A 20,719-nucleotide genomic window follows, 5' to 3' on the forward strand; every position below is an offset into this window, starting at 1 on the left:
TCCAGCAGTAGGGTGCCTCGATGTCGAGGCACCCTACCTCGGCAGAGCACAGGCCACGCGCTCGCGTGTTCGCTGTAATAAAGGACCACCGTGTACCTCAAAAAGGTATGGCAGCAACAAGCATGCAAAAGTGCAAAAAAAGCACTTTGCGCTTGAAGAAACGCAAATCAGTGAAAAAGAAAGAGCTAGTGCTGTTTATATAATTCGAAGTTCGCGAAATCGAGAAAGACTGATAATGGAAGAAACTTTGTACAGACTACGGATATCTGCTCAGGTTCCAAATGAATCCCTCCGACTACGCTGCGGTATCGTGGCTCCGGACGGAGAGAATCTGACTTGGTTCAAGGACGGCGAGGAATTATTTCCCGACAATGACCGGTTCCTGGCCGTCGGCAGGACGCTGGAGATACGGAGGGCCAGCGAAGACGACGCCGGCGCGTACGGCTGCTCCCGTGCACGCTCGGCGATGAACGACTCGGCCGGCATGGCACATGTCCTGCAGCTGGTGACGCCCGTGCGCCTGGAGCCCTTGGAAGGCGCCGTGTACGCTCCGCTAGGGGCGCGCGTGAACCTCGAGTGCCGCGCGTACGCTCGTCCCGACCCGCAGATCACGTGGCTGTTCGGCGACCGCAGCCGCGTGTCCAGCCCGCTGCTGAGCGTCGACAACGTGTCGGTCTCCCACTCGGGCACCTACAGGTGCTCGGCATCGCACGAGCGATGCGCGCGACTGGTCGCCGAGAGCGACGTGACAGTGAACGTGTTCGAGTCGACGATCCGCACCAACGAGGGCTTTCCGGGCTCCGGCATCACGCTGACGCCGGGTGCCGATATTCTGCGGCTCACCTGCGACTACCCGGCCGACCGCAGCGCCAAGATCGTCTGGATGAAGGGGAACGCGACCGTGCGTTCTGGCGACAAGTACGTCTACAAGGACCAGTCGCTGGTGATCAACAAGCCGGAGCGCAGCGACGTCGGCAACTATAGCTGTGTCGCGCTCGGCCGCGTCGTCAACGAAACGGCTGCGATCGTGGTCGGGCTGAAGGTTGAGATTCGCACAAGCCAGTCGAAGCGCTTCAAGGAGGGTCACGACGGCTTCCTCTCTTGCAAGATCGATGGGTACCCGAGGCCGACCATCCGCTGGTACAGAAACGGGCACCTGCTCAACGCATTCCGGAGCTCCAAGTTCAAGTACGGTGGGAAGGGAGCTGACGACTACGGGACGCTCGTCATTCGTAGGCTGGGAAAGCGCGATGAGGCCACGTTTGCGTGCCTCGTGGACAACGGCCACAGTCAGGACCGCGCCTTCTTCACAGTCGTCGTGAGCGTTCCGCCCTCCCCCCTCGTACCTTTCTTCGTGATATGCGCTGAAGTCGCGCTTTTGACCGCTATCGCCTTCCTGTTCGAACAACGTGTGCGCAGCCTCTGGATGGCCGCCCGCAGGACGACTTCGCCGAAACGCTTGCGCTCGCCCGACAGGGCTGCCGGCCATAAGCAGAAGAGCTGCACCGAGTCTGACATCCTGAGGTTCATCAGCTGCTTGGAGTCTTCGGGCGATTTGAATTTCGACGATCTACACGTACCTCAGCCTGACGAAAAGCCTCAGGCAAAGGACGTAGACGCTGCCTTAAAAGATAAACCGCCCAAGTCCGCCCTGTTTTTCCGCGGTAAGGCTGACGCCACCGCCGAACCACATGTGGAATTTAGGCCTTCGGAAAATGTTGTGAAAGCCGACATTGAACCCCTGAATGAGTTGGAAGCGTTGAACAAACCACTTACAGAACGAAAGGAAGGTCGCACAGAGGAAGAAGGACCTCCAGAAGATAACGTTTCTCGTAGGAAGAAGTCGCACAAAAAGAAGTCCCGGCGCTCTTCCCGCAGGTCCCGTTTATCAGAGGACGAACCTTTCCCGGTGACCGCAGAGGAAGACAGTACACTGCAGGCGGCCGAACTGGAGAAGCCCTTGGTTACTGCCCAGAAAGAGCGAGCGCCTAAGTTTTCCAATGTAGCGGAGGAGCCTTTGCCTATGGTTGCGCAGTCGAAAGTCTCTATGGTAGATAAGATACCGCCTTGGACAGTGCAGGAAGAAGAGGAAGTGCCGCAGTTTTCTGAGATGAAGGCAGACGTCTTGCCTACCACTTCACAAGGAAAAGAACAGGTTCCACAGTTCGCTAGTGTTGAGAAGAGGATCTTTCCGTCGACAGCGCAGAAATTCGGGACAGTACCGCAGTTCTCTGAAGCACCCACCGCTGAGCTTCCGCAACGTAGATATATGAAGGCGAAAATGGATCAAGGTTCCCAAGAATTGCCCGCAGAATTCGGAATTTTGCGAGCGAAAGCGAAAAAGAAGCGAATGCCGCAAAAACCGTTCGCGGTGCCGCTTACGGATGAGTCTGAAGACGCCGGGCTAAGACGATCCTTGCAGATTACCGAGGAAGCGACACTTCTAGCGAAGGGCTCCGTGTTCAGTCAAGGGAAAGACGCCAAGGAAAAAGCGACTGCGTGCGAGCTTGCCGCGGAGACCTGCTCGATATCGTCGCTTGATGACTTCACGTATCGGAAAGATTCGGCGTCAAGTCAGATAGGTGGTAGTGAGGTTTTGACAGATACAATAGAGTACAAGCCGGCCGTACGCAAAGCAGATTCTGACGGGACGGGAAGCTTTCTGTTCGAGGAGGAGCCGTGTAATTGGAAGCATCCGGAGAGGCAGCTCATTGAATACCCGGAGACACAAACAGTTGCTGTGGCGGGTGACGTTCCTCCAAGTGGTCACGAAGGCGCCTTGTCCGGCATGCCAGCTGCAGAGGGGGACGCGTTCGCAGGAGGTATTGGCTTCACTCAAGACACCAAGCATGAAGACGGCTCCTTAAGAACTTTGAAGCGGAAAGGCAAGAGACGTAAGGGCGGGCGTAAGTCGAAAAATGCAGGCGGATTCTCACCGGAGGTCCCAGAAGAAGGACCTTTCTTTTTTGGCGCTTATGCTGGTGCGGGAATGAAGCAGAATATCCTTCGCGTACCTTTATTCCAGCAGCGTGACGAGGCCAAAAAAGCCGGGTTTGTGGGATACGCAGAGGACACCATGGTGGAAGGGCGGTTGAAATGTGAGACGAAGCCACCGGGAGACGCAAAGTGGGGCTCTCCGACTCGGCGCGAAGAAATGGGCGGGTATCCATCAATTGTGCAAGGGCCAGTTTTTCCGACCCAAGAATCTGTACCTTCGCACCCAGACTTAGAAGCTGTGCGGGCTCTTCCGGTTCAAGAACCAATCCCATTCCCTACAGCTCTAGAAGGAAAGCTAGTTCCATGCATGTCGGAAGCAGAGCCAACTTTTCCTGACCTTCGTCAGATTAAACCTATTGTGAAAAAGCGAAAAAGCAAGCATTTTCTCATTGAACCAGAGATCAACTTTGACATTGAAAGCCCGCCACCTCCGCTGTCTCCGGAGGACGTCAGGGTCCGAAGCCGGAGAGAGAGCTGTGTTGAACCACCTGTTGTCACAAGGGTGCCTTTTCCATCCAGGCACAAGAGCGATCGTCCGTTGGAAGACGGTGCAGAAAAGGAGTTTGCCGAGGAGTCAGTGGAGACTCGGTTGTTTGCGGCCGTCGGGAACGCTCAGGAGCCGAAAATAGAAGAGAGCTTTACTCCTCCTATAGTTCAAAAGAAGGTGCCAGTGACTTCACTGTCCGATAAGGGTGCGGACAAGCGGGGTCTTCCTCGCCCAACGAAGACGGCGCACAAGATCAGCGAGAACATAAAGCCTGCCGCCCACGTTGGAGCTACTGACTCGCCACCGCCCAAGCATTCCGGTAAAGATGGCGACATTACGACAAATTTGCAGCAGATGATGTCTCCGCCGGAAGTCAATGTTCATGATGACGTTGCTAGGAGCAAAAAAGGAATGATAGACAGTGCAAAGAGTCACTTGCCTAAGTGGAAGCCAGGGAGGAGTCCAGAGAGCGATGGTGGCGTTGAAAAGGTCCCGGAGCATGGCAGTGGTGCGGAGCGGCCGTCCGTCACCCTTACGTCACTTCACGTGGTGAAAGCGCACAAGGTAGGCGAACGCCAAAAGGCCGATGCGCAAGTAGTAAGCCAGTCAAAGAGGGACAAGGGGCCAGCGAAGGCCTCAACTGTGCTTTCGACGCCAGGTAGGACTAAGCCTATTCTCCATCAGGGCACGCCACCGAAAAGTGCCGAGGTAGAGGGGCTTACGCCTGAGAAGGAGCCGCGAAAAGATGAAACACATGAAGCACGAGAACGCGTGGCGTCACGGATGCCGCCGATGCTTTCTTCCCGTATAAGCAACCAGCAAAATGACGAGCCGGTGCTAGCTGTGTCTCCGTCAGCTTCAACGCCGGATAAAAGTAAACCTGCCCATGTCAAGGCAATGGCACCGAAAAGTACCGTAGCAGAACGGATGGTGCTGGAGAAGCCGCGAGAAAAACTAGCGTCAGTGAGTGCGTCGTCAATGGCCCCGGCGAAATTACGAAGAACAAGTGGGCAGAAAGTAGAGCTTGTACAAAGGGAGGTGCCAGAAATACTAAGTCCACTAGTTGAAGTGTCTGAGGGCGCACCAACAGGTAGTGCGCGAACGGAGAGAATCGTAGCGACACCACCACGAGAAACCCTTTCACGAAGAACAAGTGGGAAAGAAGTAGAGCCTGTACGAAAGAAGGTGCCAGAAATACAAAGACCACTTGTTGATGTGTCTGAGGGCGCATTAACAGAGGGAGCACCAACGGATATAATTGGAGTGACACCACCACGAGAAACCCTTTCACGAAGAACCAGTGGACAAAACGTTGAGCCCGTACAAAAGGAGGTGCCAGAAATACCAAGACCAGTAGTTGAAGCGTCTGAGCACACATTGACACGGTGTGCACCAACGAATATAATCGTAGCGACCCCACCACGAGAAACCCTTTCACGACGAAACGGTGACCAGAGAGGTGAGAAAGGTGCGACCACAACGCCCGTCAAAATGGGGCCACCAATTCCATTGCCAGAAAGCGTGGTGTGCGATAGTACACTTGCAGAGAGTACCACCACCTCCGAGGGAACTGTGTCGAGTGGCACAGGGCCGTGGGCTCTGCAAGAAGCTTATCCGCGAAGAACCACCGGAGATAGAGGCGATACAGTGAAATCTACGACTCTGGGGAAAGCGCGCCACTTGGTTGAACTGCAAGACAGCACACTGTCGGAGAGACCAATATCAGAAATCACAGTGTCTGAGAGCGCTGTAGCAGAAGACACGGTGCCTGTGGTCGTTCAAGGAACTCTTCCACAAAGATTCAGCCAAGAGGAACTCGTGTCAGCCGCGAGAGGAACGGCGCATGTTTTAGAGCGCAGAGAATCCGAGGATTCGTTGTCCACCGAGTCCGATATCACGGCTGTGATTCAAAAACGCGAACAGGGAAAAAAATTGGGTCGATCGCCGGCCCCAAAAGACCACGTGGTGTCTGACGTTACACGGCCAGAGAGCGTTACGAGTGTTCACCCAAGAGTACACACTGACGAGCGCTCGCCGACGAAAACTAGCAGAGAAATGTTGGATCACCCACTAGGCATGATAAACGGCATGCTTGGTGACACCAGAGTACCAGAGTCGACGCTATCGACGAGCGTCGAGCCAGAGAGCAGCGCCGATAGCGAAGATAGGGGCCTTGTGGAAGTGGAAACTCGACCCCTCGTGTCAAAGCGGCAAAGTACTTCCACAGATGATGAGCAAGACACCATCGAGGAGCAGATCACGCTGTACGAGGGCTTGCAGGTTCCCAACTACCAGACCACGCCGTCTTCATCGGAGGGTGAGTACGAGCCTCCGATGGTAAGTGACCTGTTCAACAGCACCGCGTCACCGGAATTGGATTGGACGCAGAACCCGGACGACTACTACTTCCTCTCCATTCCCCCTTTCGAGTTCGCCATACCCAGCTCTCAGATCGACGAACCGGAAGCAGGCTCGCCGCCTGGGACAGCGTCGAAACAGTCGGCGAGGGATGGAAAGAGAAAGCGTGGTTCACCGAGAAAGCGGCGAAAGCACCACAGATATAAGAAACATACGCAAGGCGGCAGGAGCACCTCCGGGACTTTTACGCCGTCGTCGGAGCCGGAAGTGGACAGCCCCGGCCAGTCGACTGCGGATAGATCCGACCAGCCGAGCACGGACAGATCCGGCCAGGCGAACCTGGACAGAGCTGCACCCTCGACAAGCCATGAGTCTTCTCAACGCGAAGACGAGACAGCTTCGCCGAATCGACGTGTAAAGCGAAATAAGTAAAAAAAACTCGATCGACACAAGGAAAAATATAATTTCTTCGACACGTGGTCTGTCGGATGCTGGAACGCTCTTCTGCTTTGCTTATTTTGTCAAATACACTATGCTGGCACCACTTTTCGAAATGCACGCCTTCTCTTTCAACAGTTGTCTGGGCTTGTAAACTGTATTGTTTACTCACGCGATCGCTTGATTTATAACTCCATGGAGGGCGAAAACAAACATACCGTAAAGTCCTGACCCGTATAAAACCTATTGTACGAGCGTTAGGTAACGTGCATTTCTTAGTTTGCGCAATATACAAATTGTGGGTCAACTAGACCCACTATTTATGCAATCGCACAGTTTGGAGTTTTCAAGGCATGCGGACTGTTTAGTGTTGATCACGAAGTTGTCATTTCACCGTGACTGGTCGACATCCAACTTATTTAAGATATTGTTTTATCAGGGGTTCTTACTAAGCATGCGTGTGCTGTACTGTGACATGTATGCACATACAGAGCGGCAGGCGCGAGGAAAGGCGGGGGTGTTTTATTGCTGGCAACTGAGCGAAGCTTCAGGCACCGGCGACTTTTCCTAAAGGTAGTTTTACAGCGAAGCTGTTAGCTTCTCGGTGGTCGTCATTTTTCGTGTCCGCGTCTGTTAGCCAAGAATGTGGGCCGATCCTGGGGGCCGTGCAGTCCAGGAACAATGGCTCGTACCCCCTTAGGCAGAGGCTTCAAACCCTCCGCAAAGTGAACCGAACAGTGGCGAAGCTTCAGGCACCGGCGAGTTTTCCTAAAGGTAGTTTTACAGAGAAGCTGTTAGCTTCTCGGCGGTCGGCATTTTTCGTGTCCGCGTCCGTTAGCGAAAAATGTGGGCCGATCCCGGGGCCGTGCAGTCCAGGAACAATGGCCATACCCCCTTAGGCAGAGGCTTCAAGCACTCCGCAAAGTGAAGCGAACAGTGCATACTTTCTTAGGAATCACGCATGCAACAAACAGAACAGCGTACATTTCAATAAAGAACAAGCACAAGAATTTGGAGGGCGCTTAAGCTTCGCCTTTAAGAGTATAGCATTCAAAGACCCCTGACTGCTTCTCACACTTCCCGATAACTGCAGTATATCTAACCGTAATGTTTACCGGGAAACGCTCGTGGCGAACGCAATGCACGCATTTTTCGTGTCCGCGTCCGTTAGCGAAAAATGTGGGCCGATCCCGGGGCCGTGCAGTCCAGGAACAATGGCCATACCCCCTTAGGCAGAGGCTTCAAACACTCCGCAAAGTGAAGCGAACAGTGCATACTTTCTTAGGAATCACGCATGCAACAAACAGAACAGCGTACATTTCAATAAAGAACAAGCACAAGAATTTGGAGGGCGCTTAAGCTTCGCCTTTAAGAGTATAGCATTCAAAGATCCCTGACTGCTTCTCACACTTCCCGATAACTGCAGTATATGTAACCGTAATGTTTACCGGGAAACGCTCGTGGCGAACGCAATGCACGCATTTTTCGTGTCCGCGTCCGTTAGCGAAAAATGTGGGCCGATCCCGGGGCCGTGCAGTCCAGGAACAATGGCCATACCCCCTTAGGCAGAGGCTTCAAGCACTCCGCAAAGTGAAGCGAACAGTGCATACATTCTTAGGAATCACGCATGCAACAAACAGAACAGCGTACATTTCAATAAAGAACAAGCACAAAAATTTGGAGGGCGCTTAAGCTTCGCCTTTAAGAGTATAGCATTCAAAGATCCCTGACTGCTTCTCACACTTCCCGATAACTGCAGTATATGTAACCGTAATGTTTACCGGGAAACGCTCGTGGCGAACGCAATGCACGAAGGTGGGCATTCTGGTAGAAACGCGGTGTCTTGCATATATAGGCCGCGATGCGGCGGAGGCAAGCGCCATCTGAAAGTGTTTCAAGGAAGCGGGCGTGCGAAAATGGTGTACTTCGTCTCCGGTATATGCATTGTAGAAACGCTAGAAAAGAGGTTTGAGATTTCGCTTAACAGGATTATGTTTTCACGTATATTCAAATTACGTTCCGAGAGCTATCATGTCTGTAGGTTCTGTGCAAGTCGTAGTTTACAAATTTTCCACGTATTTTAGCTTGAGAAATTCAATTAGTTCAGTCAATCTTTTTGTCGCAACGACGCCGGGCGCGGACGCCGGATTTTCTGCCACACCGGGCGCCTTAACGATATTGCGTTAAAGTATTCATACGAACCACATAATTGATAAGGCGCTCCTGATAACAATGCGAATCACGTAGCGCTCCTCGCATAAGTTTCCCGGTAATTATTGCTGTTGCGCAAGCTGCCGCGGCGACGGCTGCTTGCGACGTGAGGAGTGACGACCCTAGCCTTTCGTGTATGTAAATACCAGTCTAGCAATTGATTTTGATGTTTCAGCACCGCTATGGGCGGCGACGTGCTGTCAAAATTACCATTACTCTAAAGCAATAAAGCATTGCATACCCCCTCAGCAGTTGTGGCGGTTTTCAACAGCTTCGCTCGACATCCACTTTCGCAGGGCCGGGGTGGCGAATTTTTGTCTGCCACTCCGACACACTCTACCAACAGCGTGCTTCTGTACATATCCGTTGCGGATTAACATGCATTTCCATATCACGGCGATTGATAGAACCAATGCTGAATCAAGGTAGCTTTGCTCAGTACTTCTGCATCTTTGTGCTGTATATAATAGCAGGGGGGGGGGGGGGGGGGGTTGCGAGTCCGTCTACATTGGTGCGCGTTCTCTTGCACAAGTAACGAAGCGAACGAAGCGAATGAAAGTCATCGACGAACCTAAAACTGTAGGCAGTTTGCAGATTCGGCATGGAAAGGGAAGAAAATTAAAGCCGGAACCTTTGTTATGGTGGCTTTAGCAGGGTGTGTAGATGTGCTAGTTTGGGCAGAAATAGCAAGTACCGGACTTGCCCTGCTATATCCTACGTGACAAATTATGAACAAGTCCATGTCCTGGCTGCGGGCGTCACAAACGATAACGCGAGTTGCGATCTGTTCAAGATCTAATTTTCGAAGAGCTTCTTTCGCGGTGTACTGCTACAGCAACGCACGAAGATACATTGTTATAAAGCGGAAGAAAATGCTACTGCAGCTTGAGGAGTGAATTATATATAGGGTGTTACAGCTAACCTTTTAGGCAAGCTATTACGAGAAAAAAGAATGTAAAACGAAAAATTAACACTGTGCAGCATACGCTTACAAGACCTACGATTTCCGGACGTCAGACCAATGACTGCCGAGCACCGCACGCCTTATTTATTATTGCTTGCACGTGTCTAAAGCGAAGCTTTCTTACCGAGTTCGGGGCGCACTTCCGACGCACCTGGCCTCTAACGCTGAACGCGTTTAACGGGATGGCGTGCCACCTAGGAAGGTGCAGCGAAGAAGCACTTTACCGTTTCAAGGATAAAGTTTCGCACATTCTCCAAGTACTAGAGAGAACTGTGGCGCTAGTGTCCACGAGAACTGCGAGCAGGGGGGAATGACGGTTAGTACACTGATTTCCCTAAACTGGTCCTTTTGACTTCCAATGGCCTTCTGGCGTACTGCGTGTATGTATGTCTACATAATATTCAGCCTGTATATAATTCTCTGCAAATAAAATCGTTTCTCCTTATAATATGCTGCTTTTTAATACTAATATTTATATATTTATGCCTTGAAAACCACACTTCACACACATACTGTTCGCGAGGCATTCACACTAAGAATGCTTTGTCGGTGCGGAGTCGTCACTCCGCCCACCGGACGGGCAGCTTGGCGAAGTCCTTGGACGTGACCAAGGGTCCGGCGAAAGCGCCGGCGTACAGCAGCGACGCCAGCAGGAACGCCAGCGGGAAGAGCGTCTTGCACGCGTCGTCAATCTCTCGAGGTGAAAGCCGGACCACGCGCGCCAGCCCCGCTGCGGCGGCCACGGGCGAAGCTTCGGACAAGGCGGCGAGTTTTCCCGGCGAGCAGCAGCCGCCGGCAGTGGCGCTCGGCGACGTCGGCGAGAACACGTCGACGCCCGAGGAGGCCCCGCGAGGCGGTGACGCAGTCGCGGTGGGGGGCGCGATGGCAGCATCTCGATAGTTGTCCGCCTTGGGAGGAGAAGGAGAGGAAAGAGGGAGGGACAGGAAAGAAGGAAGAAAGAGAAAGAAATAACGCTGTACGAAAAAGTTGGCTATCACAGTGTTAACGAGCAGCTAACAGAGTTCTGGCATTTCTCAGGAGTATGGACTTCTCTTCGCGCTCCGTTGAAATAAACTGGTCGCTTTTTATATCTGAAATGCACAGGTTTCTCAAAGAGAGAGAGAGAGAGAGAGAGAGAGAGAGAATATGGATAGAAAGGCAGTGAGGTTAACGAGATATATTTCCGGTTGGCCACCTTGCATGGGGGAAGGGGTAGGGGAAAAATCTCCAATCAACGCGCTCTCTCTACCTGAGTAGTGCGAATAAAGCCTTCTGCGCGGAGTTTATTTCGGAGCACTGGCCTACAACTTTTTGTTATGATAGTAGACGATTTCCGATTGAATTATCAAAAAGTATATATTCCCATGGCACCCAGAATGGAACGCGCTACAAACGAGGGTCTGGTTTCAAGTCAGAAAGGCTGAACGCTAGAATAAATAAATAAATAAATAAATAAATAAATAAATAAATAAATAGAAAATTAACTAATTCATCGATGGAAGGAGGAAGGGTGAAAAGAAAAGTGGCGGATCCAACATACGATGCTTAAGTTGCAATTGCATTTTATTTGCAACTTATGTAGTTACAGATTCTGCTTAAATGCGAACAAAAGTTCACACGACCTCACATAGTGGATGGAGCGATGACTTGCCGGTTAATGTGACGTTTTGCGAATGGGGAAGGATGCGTTGTGACCAGAGGCGTACGTGCAAAGATATGAAACATCGCGATGCATGTTTGACCTTCAACGCCTCTGACGAACACGTCTATACGGTGAGAAGGCTTCTTCACTTTGTAAATGTCTTTGGTCCTGTAAATGCTTTTCGTCATCTCCCTCTACGCGCCTCAGCTGTGTGGGAGAACCCCCAACTACACGTTTAGTCGGCGAGGCACGCCAAACGTGGTATGGGCAAAGAAGCTATATCGGCATGCTGTTACGCGACAGCATTATCAGGATTATCAGGACTGCACTGCCTGCAGGATCGGCTTGCATTACAAGCCACATTAAAACCGACGGGGGTACACATTTGTGTCCTAAGGATCGACCCACCAAGCGAACCCCTTTGATTACAATGTGTCCGGGATCGACCCAGTTTTGTTTACATCACCTCGAAGATCGTCTGCTGTTGCACGCTGTCCGGGAACCGCTTTGATTACACTATCTCCAGGATCAGCCCACTTTTGGCATGAAACTGGCAGTAGGACAGTCGGAAAAATAGGCGGGTGTATAGGCAAAAAAAAAAAAAGGAATAATCGTTTTAAAGAAGCCTGCACACTTCGGCGATTCCTTCGGGTATGAACTCATTTACTTCGACAGAAGCACTCTCTCTCAAAATGGGCACCGCCATATTCTCAGGAACATCTTTTTTGCGGTGCACAAAACGTCGTCTTCGTCCGCTACAGTAATCCCTGCTGTAACCTCCGAAATGCATGAAATGAATAGATGACGAGACTCTCACAGCCTTGCCTAGCGCGCAAAACCTCGCACCAACTACGAAGTGTGCGTGATTGGGCAGTGACTGGCATTTTCAGCTACCAACTGCGCGTTGCCACAGGGGCATGCGTTTGATATTTATATAGTTGTAGCGGTGAGGGTCGAAGTTTTTTAATGCGATTGACACTCTCAGCCTACGCCATCCATCTTTCTTACGCCGCTTAAAAAAAAAAAAAAGAAACCTCTACAATTTCTCTGGTGCTGAACGGAACGAAACCCCCGACCCACGGTTGCCTCAAGCAGAACAGACGGGCGCTTTAGCGCTGTTCCACGAATACCTGCGGGCAGCGAAGGGCTGTTTCTGAGCGGAAGCACGCACCGGCGCGTGCCACCGGTGCAATATTGGAGGCCATGCAAAAGGAGGGGGCTTAATGGGCGCGTGCCTAGATGGCGCAGCGTGTGCAGAGGGGAGCGCGAGAGAGGAACCCGGCTGAAGAACGCGGCTCACACATGACGCGCTTCGGCGGTGGCAATACGGCGTGTCGCCACATCGTGCTTGAATGCCAGTTGCACTGTCGTCGGCAGTCACCGTGAGACGGGTTCTGTCGGATTTTTTTTCTGCGCAACACGTGGAGGGTGAAAGCGAGGGTGAGGAGATGGCCTGACGACGACGAACGACGACACGATAACGATGACGCAATAGAAAGGGCGGACTAACAAAGTAATCCCACCTTAGAACTTTCAGATGCTGCCGTAGTGCAAACTGAATGAAGGCCTGCATGAGTCGATTTCTAGAAGTGAATTATGAAGGGCATGATTTGTCAGCCATAGTGCTGCACAATTTCCAGACTCCCACGCCGAATGAAGACATTTCAGCACCAGACGCCGTCCTTCAAGCACACTTTCTTTTATGCTGAAAGTTACTCTAAACGTCAGCAAAGTTCAGAAAAAAAATACTTTAACGAGCCCTGCTGACCTGCTTGGTCATCTACTGCATCAATAACTTTGAGTATTATGCATTTTGCCCGAAAAAAGCAGTACAAAATAATATTTTATGCAAAGGCCTGCACATATGCGAGTGTCCGATGGTATGTGTATTTTAGCCTGAACAAAACGTTGCATAATGTACTGATGTAGTTCACTGAAATCCTTAGTGTCGCGAAAATTTGTGCCTCGTGATAGGCAAGCCTCTGAGTATTGAAAGAATGTTTGGCGAAAGAATTTGCTGCTCCTGCAGGAGCGTATATTCACTACAACTTGAGCGAGGTGGATTTTTAAGAAGCGTAATGTAAGAGGAATACAATTTTAAGGCATATCCTAAATTGTATAATTATAAAACAATTATATATGCTGATATGAAATTTTGGGTCTCAATTGTAGTCTCAACCATACTGCATAAACATAAGTTTGTAGTTGCTAGACTGTGGTTCTGTGACTTGACATTGTATATTACAAAGCAGTTTTTCTTTCAAGATGAATACTTTACAATTGTGGATTATTTTCAGTTCTTTCATTCTTGTGAGTGCTTATATAACTTGCATTCGAATTTTTAAATAAATTATTCTCCGTGCAGCTGAATAGTAATTTTTGATTGTGAGGAATGGTAAAATAATGTTGGTAATAAAAGTTAGTAGGTGGTATGAATGCAGTTTTTGTAGCACAACTAATCGGCGCCCAATGTGGATAGTTGTGCTATAGTTTGTGAGGGGCTATAGCGGTTAACGTTTAGACAAGAACACTCGCGAAATGCACAAAGTGTCATGCCCATCACGAGCCACCTGTATTTGTAAACAATATGCATGCACTGAGATACGAGAATTATTGAAATTGGAAAGCGGAATGCTGAAAATTTTATCCTCAATAATATAATCCATATGTTGTTGCACAATACCTGTACACCTTCCAAGTAATGTTATGCTTTCAGCTCACCCGTCAGAAAATGTTTATTTCCTTTACACGTTGTTTAAAATTTCCGTAATGTTCCATAAGTACCACGCTTTACATATTATGCCCAGATTTGTCTCTTTTGTCTGTAATATTGTTAGCAACATATTTACTTCCACATCGATTGTGTATTATTTGTATTCCAAAAAATTTATTTCGAACTTTTCGTATTTAAACGAGATGTTTCGTTTGATTTTGCCACTACACCCCATGTTCAGTGGAGGCTATGCAATTTGGAAGTCAGTGGAGTGCTGATGCGTACTTTTTTCAGCAAACCGCAACACAATTGTACTAAACTGAGAATAGCGAGACCTGTGTTTTGAACTGATATTTTTTCACAGTCTATGTAAATAACTTTGCGTACATAAAGAATCCATGCCAGTGAAAGCTTATGGCTCTTAAGCTGGATTGCTTAGGTTAAGCGCCAAGTTAAAGCTATGTGGGTCCCCCAATATTTCTTTGAATTAGTTACTGTATCAGTCATTTAGAAGGCATCAATCTCTCCAATTTACGACTTCAATTTCGAATTTTTAGATTTGATTCCTTAAGGATGCAACTTTTATTTATATGTACAAGAATTTGCGAAAATGCGCGCTTATGTATGTCACCGTGTTTAGAGTGTACTACAGACACTAGCGCCAGAGTTCCATCTAGTAATTTTTCCCGGAAGCTCTATGATCAGCGCATAGCCTCCGAGATCGCGCTCGCTAGCAAGTGCGAGTGCGTGCAGTCTCAGAGGTCATGCTCCGTGGCGTCCATTGAAGATAGTAACGGTAAAGGAGTTTTCCCTCTTGCACTTCCGCGGGCCAGCGTGTGGAGTTGCCGCACTCACCGTGTGAAGTATGAGGACGTACTGGAGGAGCGCGGCGATGATGAAGCACCGGCAGATGAGGTACCAGACGTCGATGGAGCGCAGCTGGTGGTCCTGCGCTCTGCTGGCAAAGTGGCTCACCTGCTGGTGCTCGAGGATCACGAACGAGAGCGCCATGAGCGCCGCGCGAGGCACGGGACGCCTCGGGTCGAGCCAGAAGCCAGTCCACGACAGGAGCACCGGAAACAGGCTCGGCCCCAGCGGGTCGATCAGCACCGCGAGGAGCTGGCGACGGAACGCGGCGCGCACCACGAGTCGCGTGCGCCTGCGGCCTGCGCGGTTTGATCGGCTTGAAATTTCAGAGCAGCGCCTTGGGAGGCGCCTCAGTGAAAGGCTCCGGAGATAATTTTTACCAATTGGTCCACAACGTGCACCCTGTGCTTACGAGCGTTCTCGTCCCATTGGTCTCGTCCAGCGGGCATACCGGTTCATTGGCATTGGGGCTCGCAGCCAGTGTCACTTGTCAGGAGAGCTGAAGTCAACCCTTCTATACCCCTGAGGCTCGCGACTGCGACGCCGAGGTGCTGGGGCTGGCGCGCGCGTGGGCTGAAGCCGATGGCCTCTTTTCATTTCGCTCTAGTTTCCCCCTTTTTTGTGCCTGTGCTTGTACCGTTTTCTCCTTACGCTGGAAGTGTGTAGATCCATAACTAGCCGGTGGCTAAGGATCTAGACGTTAATTCCTGAATATACTGTATTCTGTGAACACCCCCCCCCCCCAGCTAAAAAATAAAGAATAGAAAAATAAAATAAATATGAATAAAACATGCGGCGTCCATCGTAATACAGCCACTGCGGCCGGGAATCGAACACATGGCCACACACTCACCAGCTCCTAGAACACCACAGGCACTAACCACCGTCGGAGGGAGTCACCTGAACATTGGTGACAGTCCCCGTTAAAGTAATTAATATCCGAGACATACAACAAACAAGAGATCCAGGATATGGACCGGCATATTTTAAGCTTCAAGGCTGAGAGGAAAACCAACTATCGTTCAATACACTGACGAGAAAACAAGTATTCGTTATTGATAACCAGCCTATGGTTATCAATTGAGTACCTAACACATTCATCTAGGCAAGATAGTAACGAGGGACGGGGTGTTGTATCTGGAGATTGAAAAAAAAAAAATGCTCGATTGCATTTGGCAGACTCTCCTTAGTCACGAACGGCAGCTTACCAATATCATCGGAAATAAATATATTTAGTCATGATAATCTGCCATTATAATCATCCATGAATACAAAACTAGACAAAGACGCTTGGACGCAAGCTAAGGAGTCCGCAAAGAGCGATGCGAAAGGAGCTAAGTATAACATGATCATGATCGGAAGATGGGAGCTTTGCCAAGCCGAGATACAGTGGCGTTTTTCCCATGTCCTCAGCCATGTGGATAAGAAGCGAGTGAGTTTGGCAAGTTGTGTTGCATACATCAGATGACCAGTAGGATATTACATTGAGATACTAAGCGCAATGCTAAGGCTAGCATTGTCGATGCGACAAGGTTGGGAAATGTGCCGTTTGATGCGTTCTGCTGACGCCAGCAGAGGATAATTGGAGAACTCTGGGTGAAGTCTATGTCCTACAGTGGGCCTAATTAGATTGATGATAATCCCTGTTGCCTTACTTTTCCTAGTTGAAGCAGATTGATATGTCATTGACACTTGAATTATAGCTTTTCTCCGTCATTAGTTAATATGCAGACGGTAGTGAAAAATGGAAACACGCACGCACAGGCACACGCACACGACGACGATGACTACACGATCGCCGCCGTAGCCTTGATGTTCTGTATAAAGCCTCGCGCCATATGTTATAGGTGCGAGCGAAAGCTTGCTACGGTGGGCCGAGAAGCTTAGTGACTTGATGCTGCGTTTTAATCTCGCGCTCGCAAGGGAGGAAGACGGGCGCGAATCGCGCCGTCTTCTCACGCGCGCAAGAGGGGAAACGGAGAGACATGCCAAAGCCTACATTTTCCTACATTTTCCTGACGTCATGCCACTTTCTCCGACGGAGTTGTCAGGGGGCACTGATCAGCTGGCCACGCTTGGTTAGGGCTGGTTTGGCTGAGCCTGTTTAGAGCTGTTTTGGGCCAGTGTGGGGTGCCACTCCGGACAGGGATGTGGAGACAGGCCTCCTGCATGTGCTTTTGTAGATAGTGCACGATGCCTCAGTGTTTTCTGGCTTGGTTGCTGTACTGAAGGTGAAGCTCTGTGACCAGTAACTCAGGGTATGCCACTGTTGCGTGCCGAACTGTCGTGGCAACTACAACAACGGGACCAAATTCCGAGTTTTCCCCATCCCAAATGACGATGACCGTAGAGACAAGTGGGAATGAGCAATCCGCCGAGATGACACAGGCATCTATCTGTAGGCTATACGGGGTCGCAAGGTTTGTGATCGCAATAAAGTTTCGACTAGGGGCTAGTTGATGTGGCATCGTTCTGTATACATTGTATATTTGTATTGCATATATCGTATATTTAACATATTTGTATATATTGTTCTGCATAATTGGTATGGCATCCTTCTGTATACATTTGACGTGCGACAGTGAACAATAAACAGTTGACAGTTTGCGCACATGTGTGTGTGTGTTTTGTCCTTTGTATAACAGTATAGCGCAGCAAGCATAAGAAAACGTTGTGATCGCAGTTTTCTCGCTAATCACGATTCTCACAAGATCCGCACTTTGTGATAGCTTCGGTTGCTGGGCCTTGGAGTAAATGACGCCGATATTGCGATTCTGTTGCATCCACAAATTATAGTTTGGGTGCTACCAGTAGCAGTGAATTGGAGAATGTGGGATCACGAAACATGATTCGGACGATGGAGACCCGTAAAACCAGCCTTTACAGTCGTCAGTTGTTAAAATTTCCATGGTGAGAAAGAGTTTAGGAACCAGAGAGAGAGAGATGCAAATGAGAGAAAGGCAGGGAGGTTAACCAGACTTAAAACCTCCGGTTTGCTACCCTGCACTAGGGGAAGGGAAAGGGGAAGTGAAGACAGAAAGAAGAGCGTGACAAAAATAAAACCAGGCGCTCTGTTACATGTTGCGGCTGGAAATGCCTCATTCCCAGCCTAGCTACTGCACATCTTGGTGAATTCTACACTTTGGTCATAACATATATCACAAGTGTTGTTGTCAGCTTCGTACATTTGTCTTCACATTGATTTTGGTATATTCTGTGATCATATCATAGTGTCTAACTTTTAACATAATCCAATCTGGCGGCCTGTTATCGGTTCATGATTGTTGCGACACTTTTTATGCTGTGGCAGGTGTGCTAGCTTCAGTTCAAGCTGGAATATATACATATCTAACATACACTAACGTGACCTACGAAATTCCTAACTTCCTTAAAAATAAGCCAGTAGTTATGAATATGATCGTTGATAACATATAGATTCCCAATTTGAAAAAAATAAGACATCTTCCTTTATTTTCTGTCCCTACGGATTTGAGCATAACAATAGGAGCAGTTTTGTGCCAACTTGAAGTGTATTCTTAATTTTTTTTGCGTGTTAAAATTTATATTTCAGTCTGTGAATTTCATTCTGTGAACAGTATTCTTTCTACGTATTGCTATTTTGAGTTTATTTGGTAATGTGGTTATTAATGAAATACATATGCATGTGAAATTCATTTTTATAGTTGTGCCCTGTTGCGTATTGTATGCATGTCCTTTTCCTTTCTGTGTTTTTTTGCCCATGAAAACAACGTATTTGTTCTCAAAATAAACTTGTAGTGCATTATGTTGAATAAACTGAGCAAGACATCTGCAAATGAACATTCTCACATAATAAAAACGCCATATTGTTTATTTTAATAATCTATTGTCCGAACTTTGGCTGTAAGAAATGATAGCTGTAAGATACGACGGGCACATTCAAGGCCTGGTATATTGGTATTGAAATATTACACACAGAATCTCGTGTGAGAGTTATCTAAATGATGCGTAAGCACTTGCTACTAATCACCTTCTGTTTCGTCGCCGTAAGCGTTGTGTTTCGTATAATTGCGAGAAACACCACGAAAGAATCACGAAACGGAGAAGGGCGGTTGAAACACTGAAACATTAACTGAGACCATCATAAGACGACAAACAAGAGGCGAGTAGTAGCAGTGTTCACTCATGTTATATGATGGTGTGTTTGGATGATGATGCTGCTTCGTGGAAGATGAGCACCGGCCGATGCGTGCTGTAGTACTTGACGTAATTGAACAGCGTCACGTTTGGTGGACCTCGTGCGTACACGTGGTCGATAGCGCTGCCTGCTTTCGATGCGAACCATTGTCAACCGCGACAAACCGCACTTCGGCGGCGGCTGCGTATGGCGCGGCCGCGTGGGCCCTGTCTTGAAAGCGATCTGCGATGGGGGACAGAGCGCGCCGACTGCTGATAGCTTCGTGTGCGCTGTGTTCTCGCCGCTTAATTGGCGTTGAATTAAGCGAGAGGCAGCACGAAGGTCAACTCGCTCCCTGATGCGGGCCCTATCTTCAAAGCGATCTCGTCTTACGTGAAGCACGGACGGGCTACCTCGTTGGGTAGGCATAGAAGTGCTTACGTATTTAATACTCTAGTACAAGCGCTGCATCTTTCCCCAGTAAACGTTCGCAAACGACACCTAACTCCTAATAAATGTGCCAGTGTGACGTACTCGCAGGCCAAAGGCACACATCGAATATGTTTTTCGTGAGCTACCTCCTATTTAGTTTCCAAACAAATCGAAAAAAATGGAATAAGGAAAAAAGAAATTGTCGGTCACACAATGCAGGCGAAGCTCTCGCTTTCCTAAGCCGCAAGTGAGTGTGTCTCTCCGTCGCAACGTCAGGCAAGGTCTGTGACGTCACGGGTGCACATGGAATGAACATGCCTTAGTTTGTTTTAGGGGGACGTGCGCGCGCTAGAGAGCGTGGGAGAGGGGGCAGGGGCAGGCTATTGCGCATCTCCTCTTCTACGGCAGCTGCAGCCTGTGAGAGTGATAGCGCGCGTCCTATCTTGGAGGCACTCTGCGCTGGGGTCGAAGGCTAGCCGGCTCGATAAAGCAGACGGCTTCATCTCCGTTGTGTTCTCGCGCACCTAGTTCGCGTTGAAGCAAGAGACAGCACGAAGGGTAATCCACTTGATGCTGCTGCCGCTTTTCATCGCGCCAGCGTTCTGACAGCAAGTGTCCGCGGTCATCAAGTGAGATGTGTTCGTGTTTGCCCGTGCGCGCGTTAGATTATCTACTAACGATGAGCCTGACTTTGCATAAGTTATCTCATAATTTGATATCGCAATAAACCAACTTTTCGTGCGAGACTGTGACTTCTTTTCGTGGTAGGAGATGAGCATGTATAACCACAGTCATTATAATTAATGCGTGTGGCACAAACAACACTAGGAAAAATACGCCTCTCGGTAATGCGTACGTCAAAAAGTCGATAAATGACTTATCAAAAGCGACACCTTGTGAAAAAGAGACGGTGACAAAGGCATTCAGAACAATGTAGTGCCGCAAAATCATCCCTGTTGTGCCGCAAAATCATCCCTGCCCTTCTGAACTTTTTGATTGTGCGCTTGAAGGCGCACATTAAGACACCGGCCGATTTTCACCACATATTGCTGACCACATGAGAGGGGTACGTTATAGACTACATTCTGACTGCAGTCGACGAACGGGTTCCTATTTTTCATGCAGCAAAATCGTTTATCTTTCTTTACTGGACCACTCAGCACCCGCTCGTAGGCCTATATTTATTCATCGATGCGATACATGGTGCAGGTACGCTATCACTGCAACTTTTCAGCATGGTTCGCATAACTGCACTGCTTCTTACCTCCGGGCAAATCGTCCACCACTAACAGCGGCAGGAGGCCAAGGAAATTGAAGGTGCCCTCGCCAAACTCACTCGCGTCGAAGTGGATGCTCTTCTCGGAAACGCGGAATGGACTCTGCTCGTCTCCTATCCAGCGCAGAATCGACTGGTGGTCATCGCTGTCCACTGCGAGCCGACAGAGAGGGGCGGT

The 20,719-nt window shown here is 49.4% G+C and overlaps 2 protein-coding genes across 2 annotated transcripts in view; one reads left to right on the top strand and one right to left on the bottom strand.

Moving 5' to 3' along the window:
* LOC140217081 (uncharacterized) lies at positions 1–5,135 on the top strand. The gene is made up of 2 exons (XM_072287496.1): positions 1–4,048; positions 5,031–5,135. The coding sequence occupies exons 1-2, from the start codon at positions 236–238 to the stop codon at positions 5,133–5,135; spliced, it is 3,918 nt and encodes a 1,305-aa protein (XP_072143597.1). The 5' UTR covers positions 1–235.
* Positions 5,136–9,965: 4,830 nt separating this feature from the next.
* The window catches only part of LOC126535777 (glycine receptor subunit alpha-2-like), a 32,056-nt gene continuing 21,302 nt past the window's right edge, over positions 9,966–20,719 (bottom strand). The window contains exons 5-7 of the mRNA XM_072287497.1: positions 20,530–20,694; positions 14,666–14,976; positions 9,966–10,363 (exon numbers count right to left, since the gene is read on the bottom strand). Coding sequence (XP_072143598.1) covers positions 10,016–10,363; positions 14,666–14,976; positions 20,530–20,694 — 824 coding nt within the window. The 3' untranslated portion in view covers positions 9,966–10,015. The remainder of the gene's footprint in view (positions 10,364–14,665; positions 14,977–20,529; positions 20,695–20,719) is intronic.

This window comes from Dermacentor andersoni, chromosome 4 (genome assembly GCF_023375885.2).
Source record: "Dermacentor andersoni chromosome 4, qqDerAnde1_hic_scaffold, whole genome shotgun sequence".
NCBI classification, from domain to species: domain Eukaryota; kingdom Metazoa; phylum Arthropoda; class Arachnida; order Ixodida; family Ixodidae; genus Dermacentor; species Dermacentor andersoni.

Bases quoted from the DNA above. Each gene is read 5' to 3' on its own strand.
- LOC140217081 (XM_072287496.1), top strand. From the start codon at position 236: ATGGAAGAAACTTTGTACAGACTACGGATATCTGCTCAGGTTCCAAAT. The intron at 4,049-5,030 runs GTAGGCGAACGC...GTACACTTGCAG, and splicing joins ACGTGGTGAAAGCGCACAAG to AGAGTACCACCACCTCCGAG.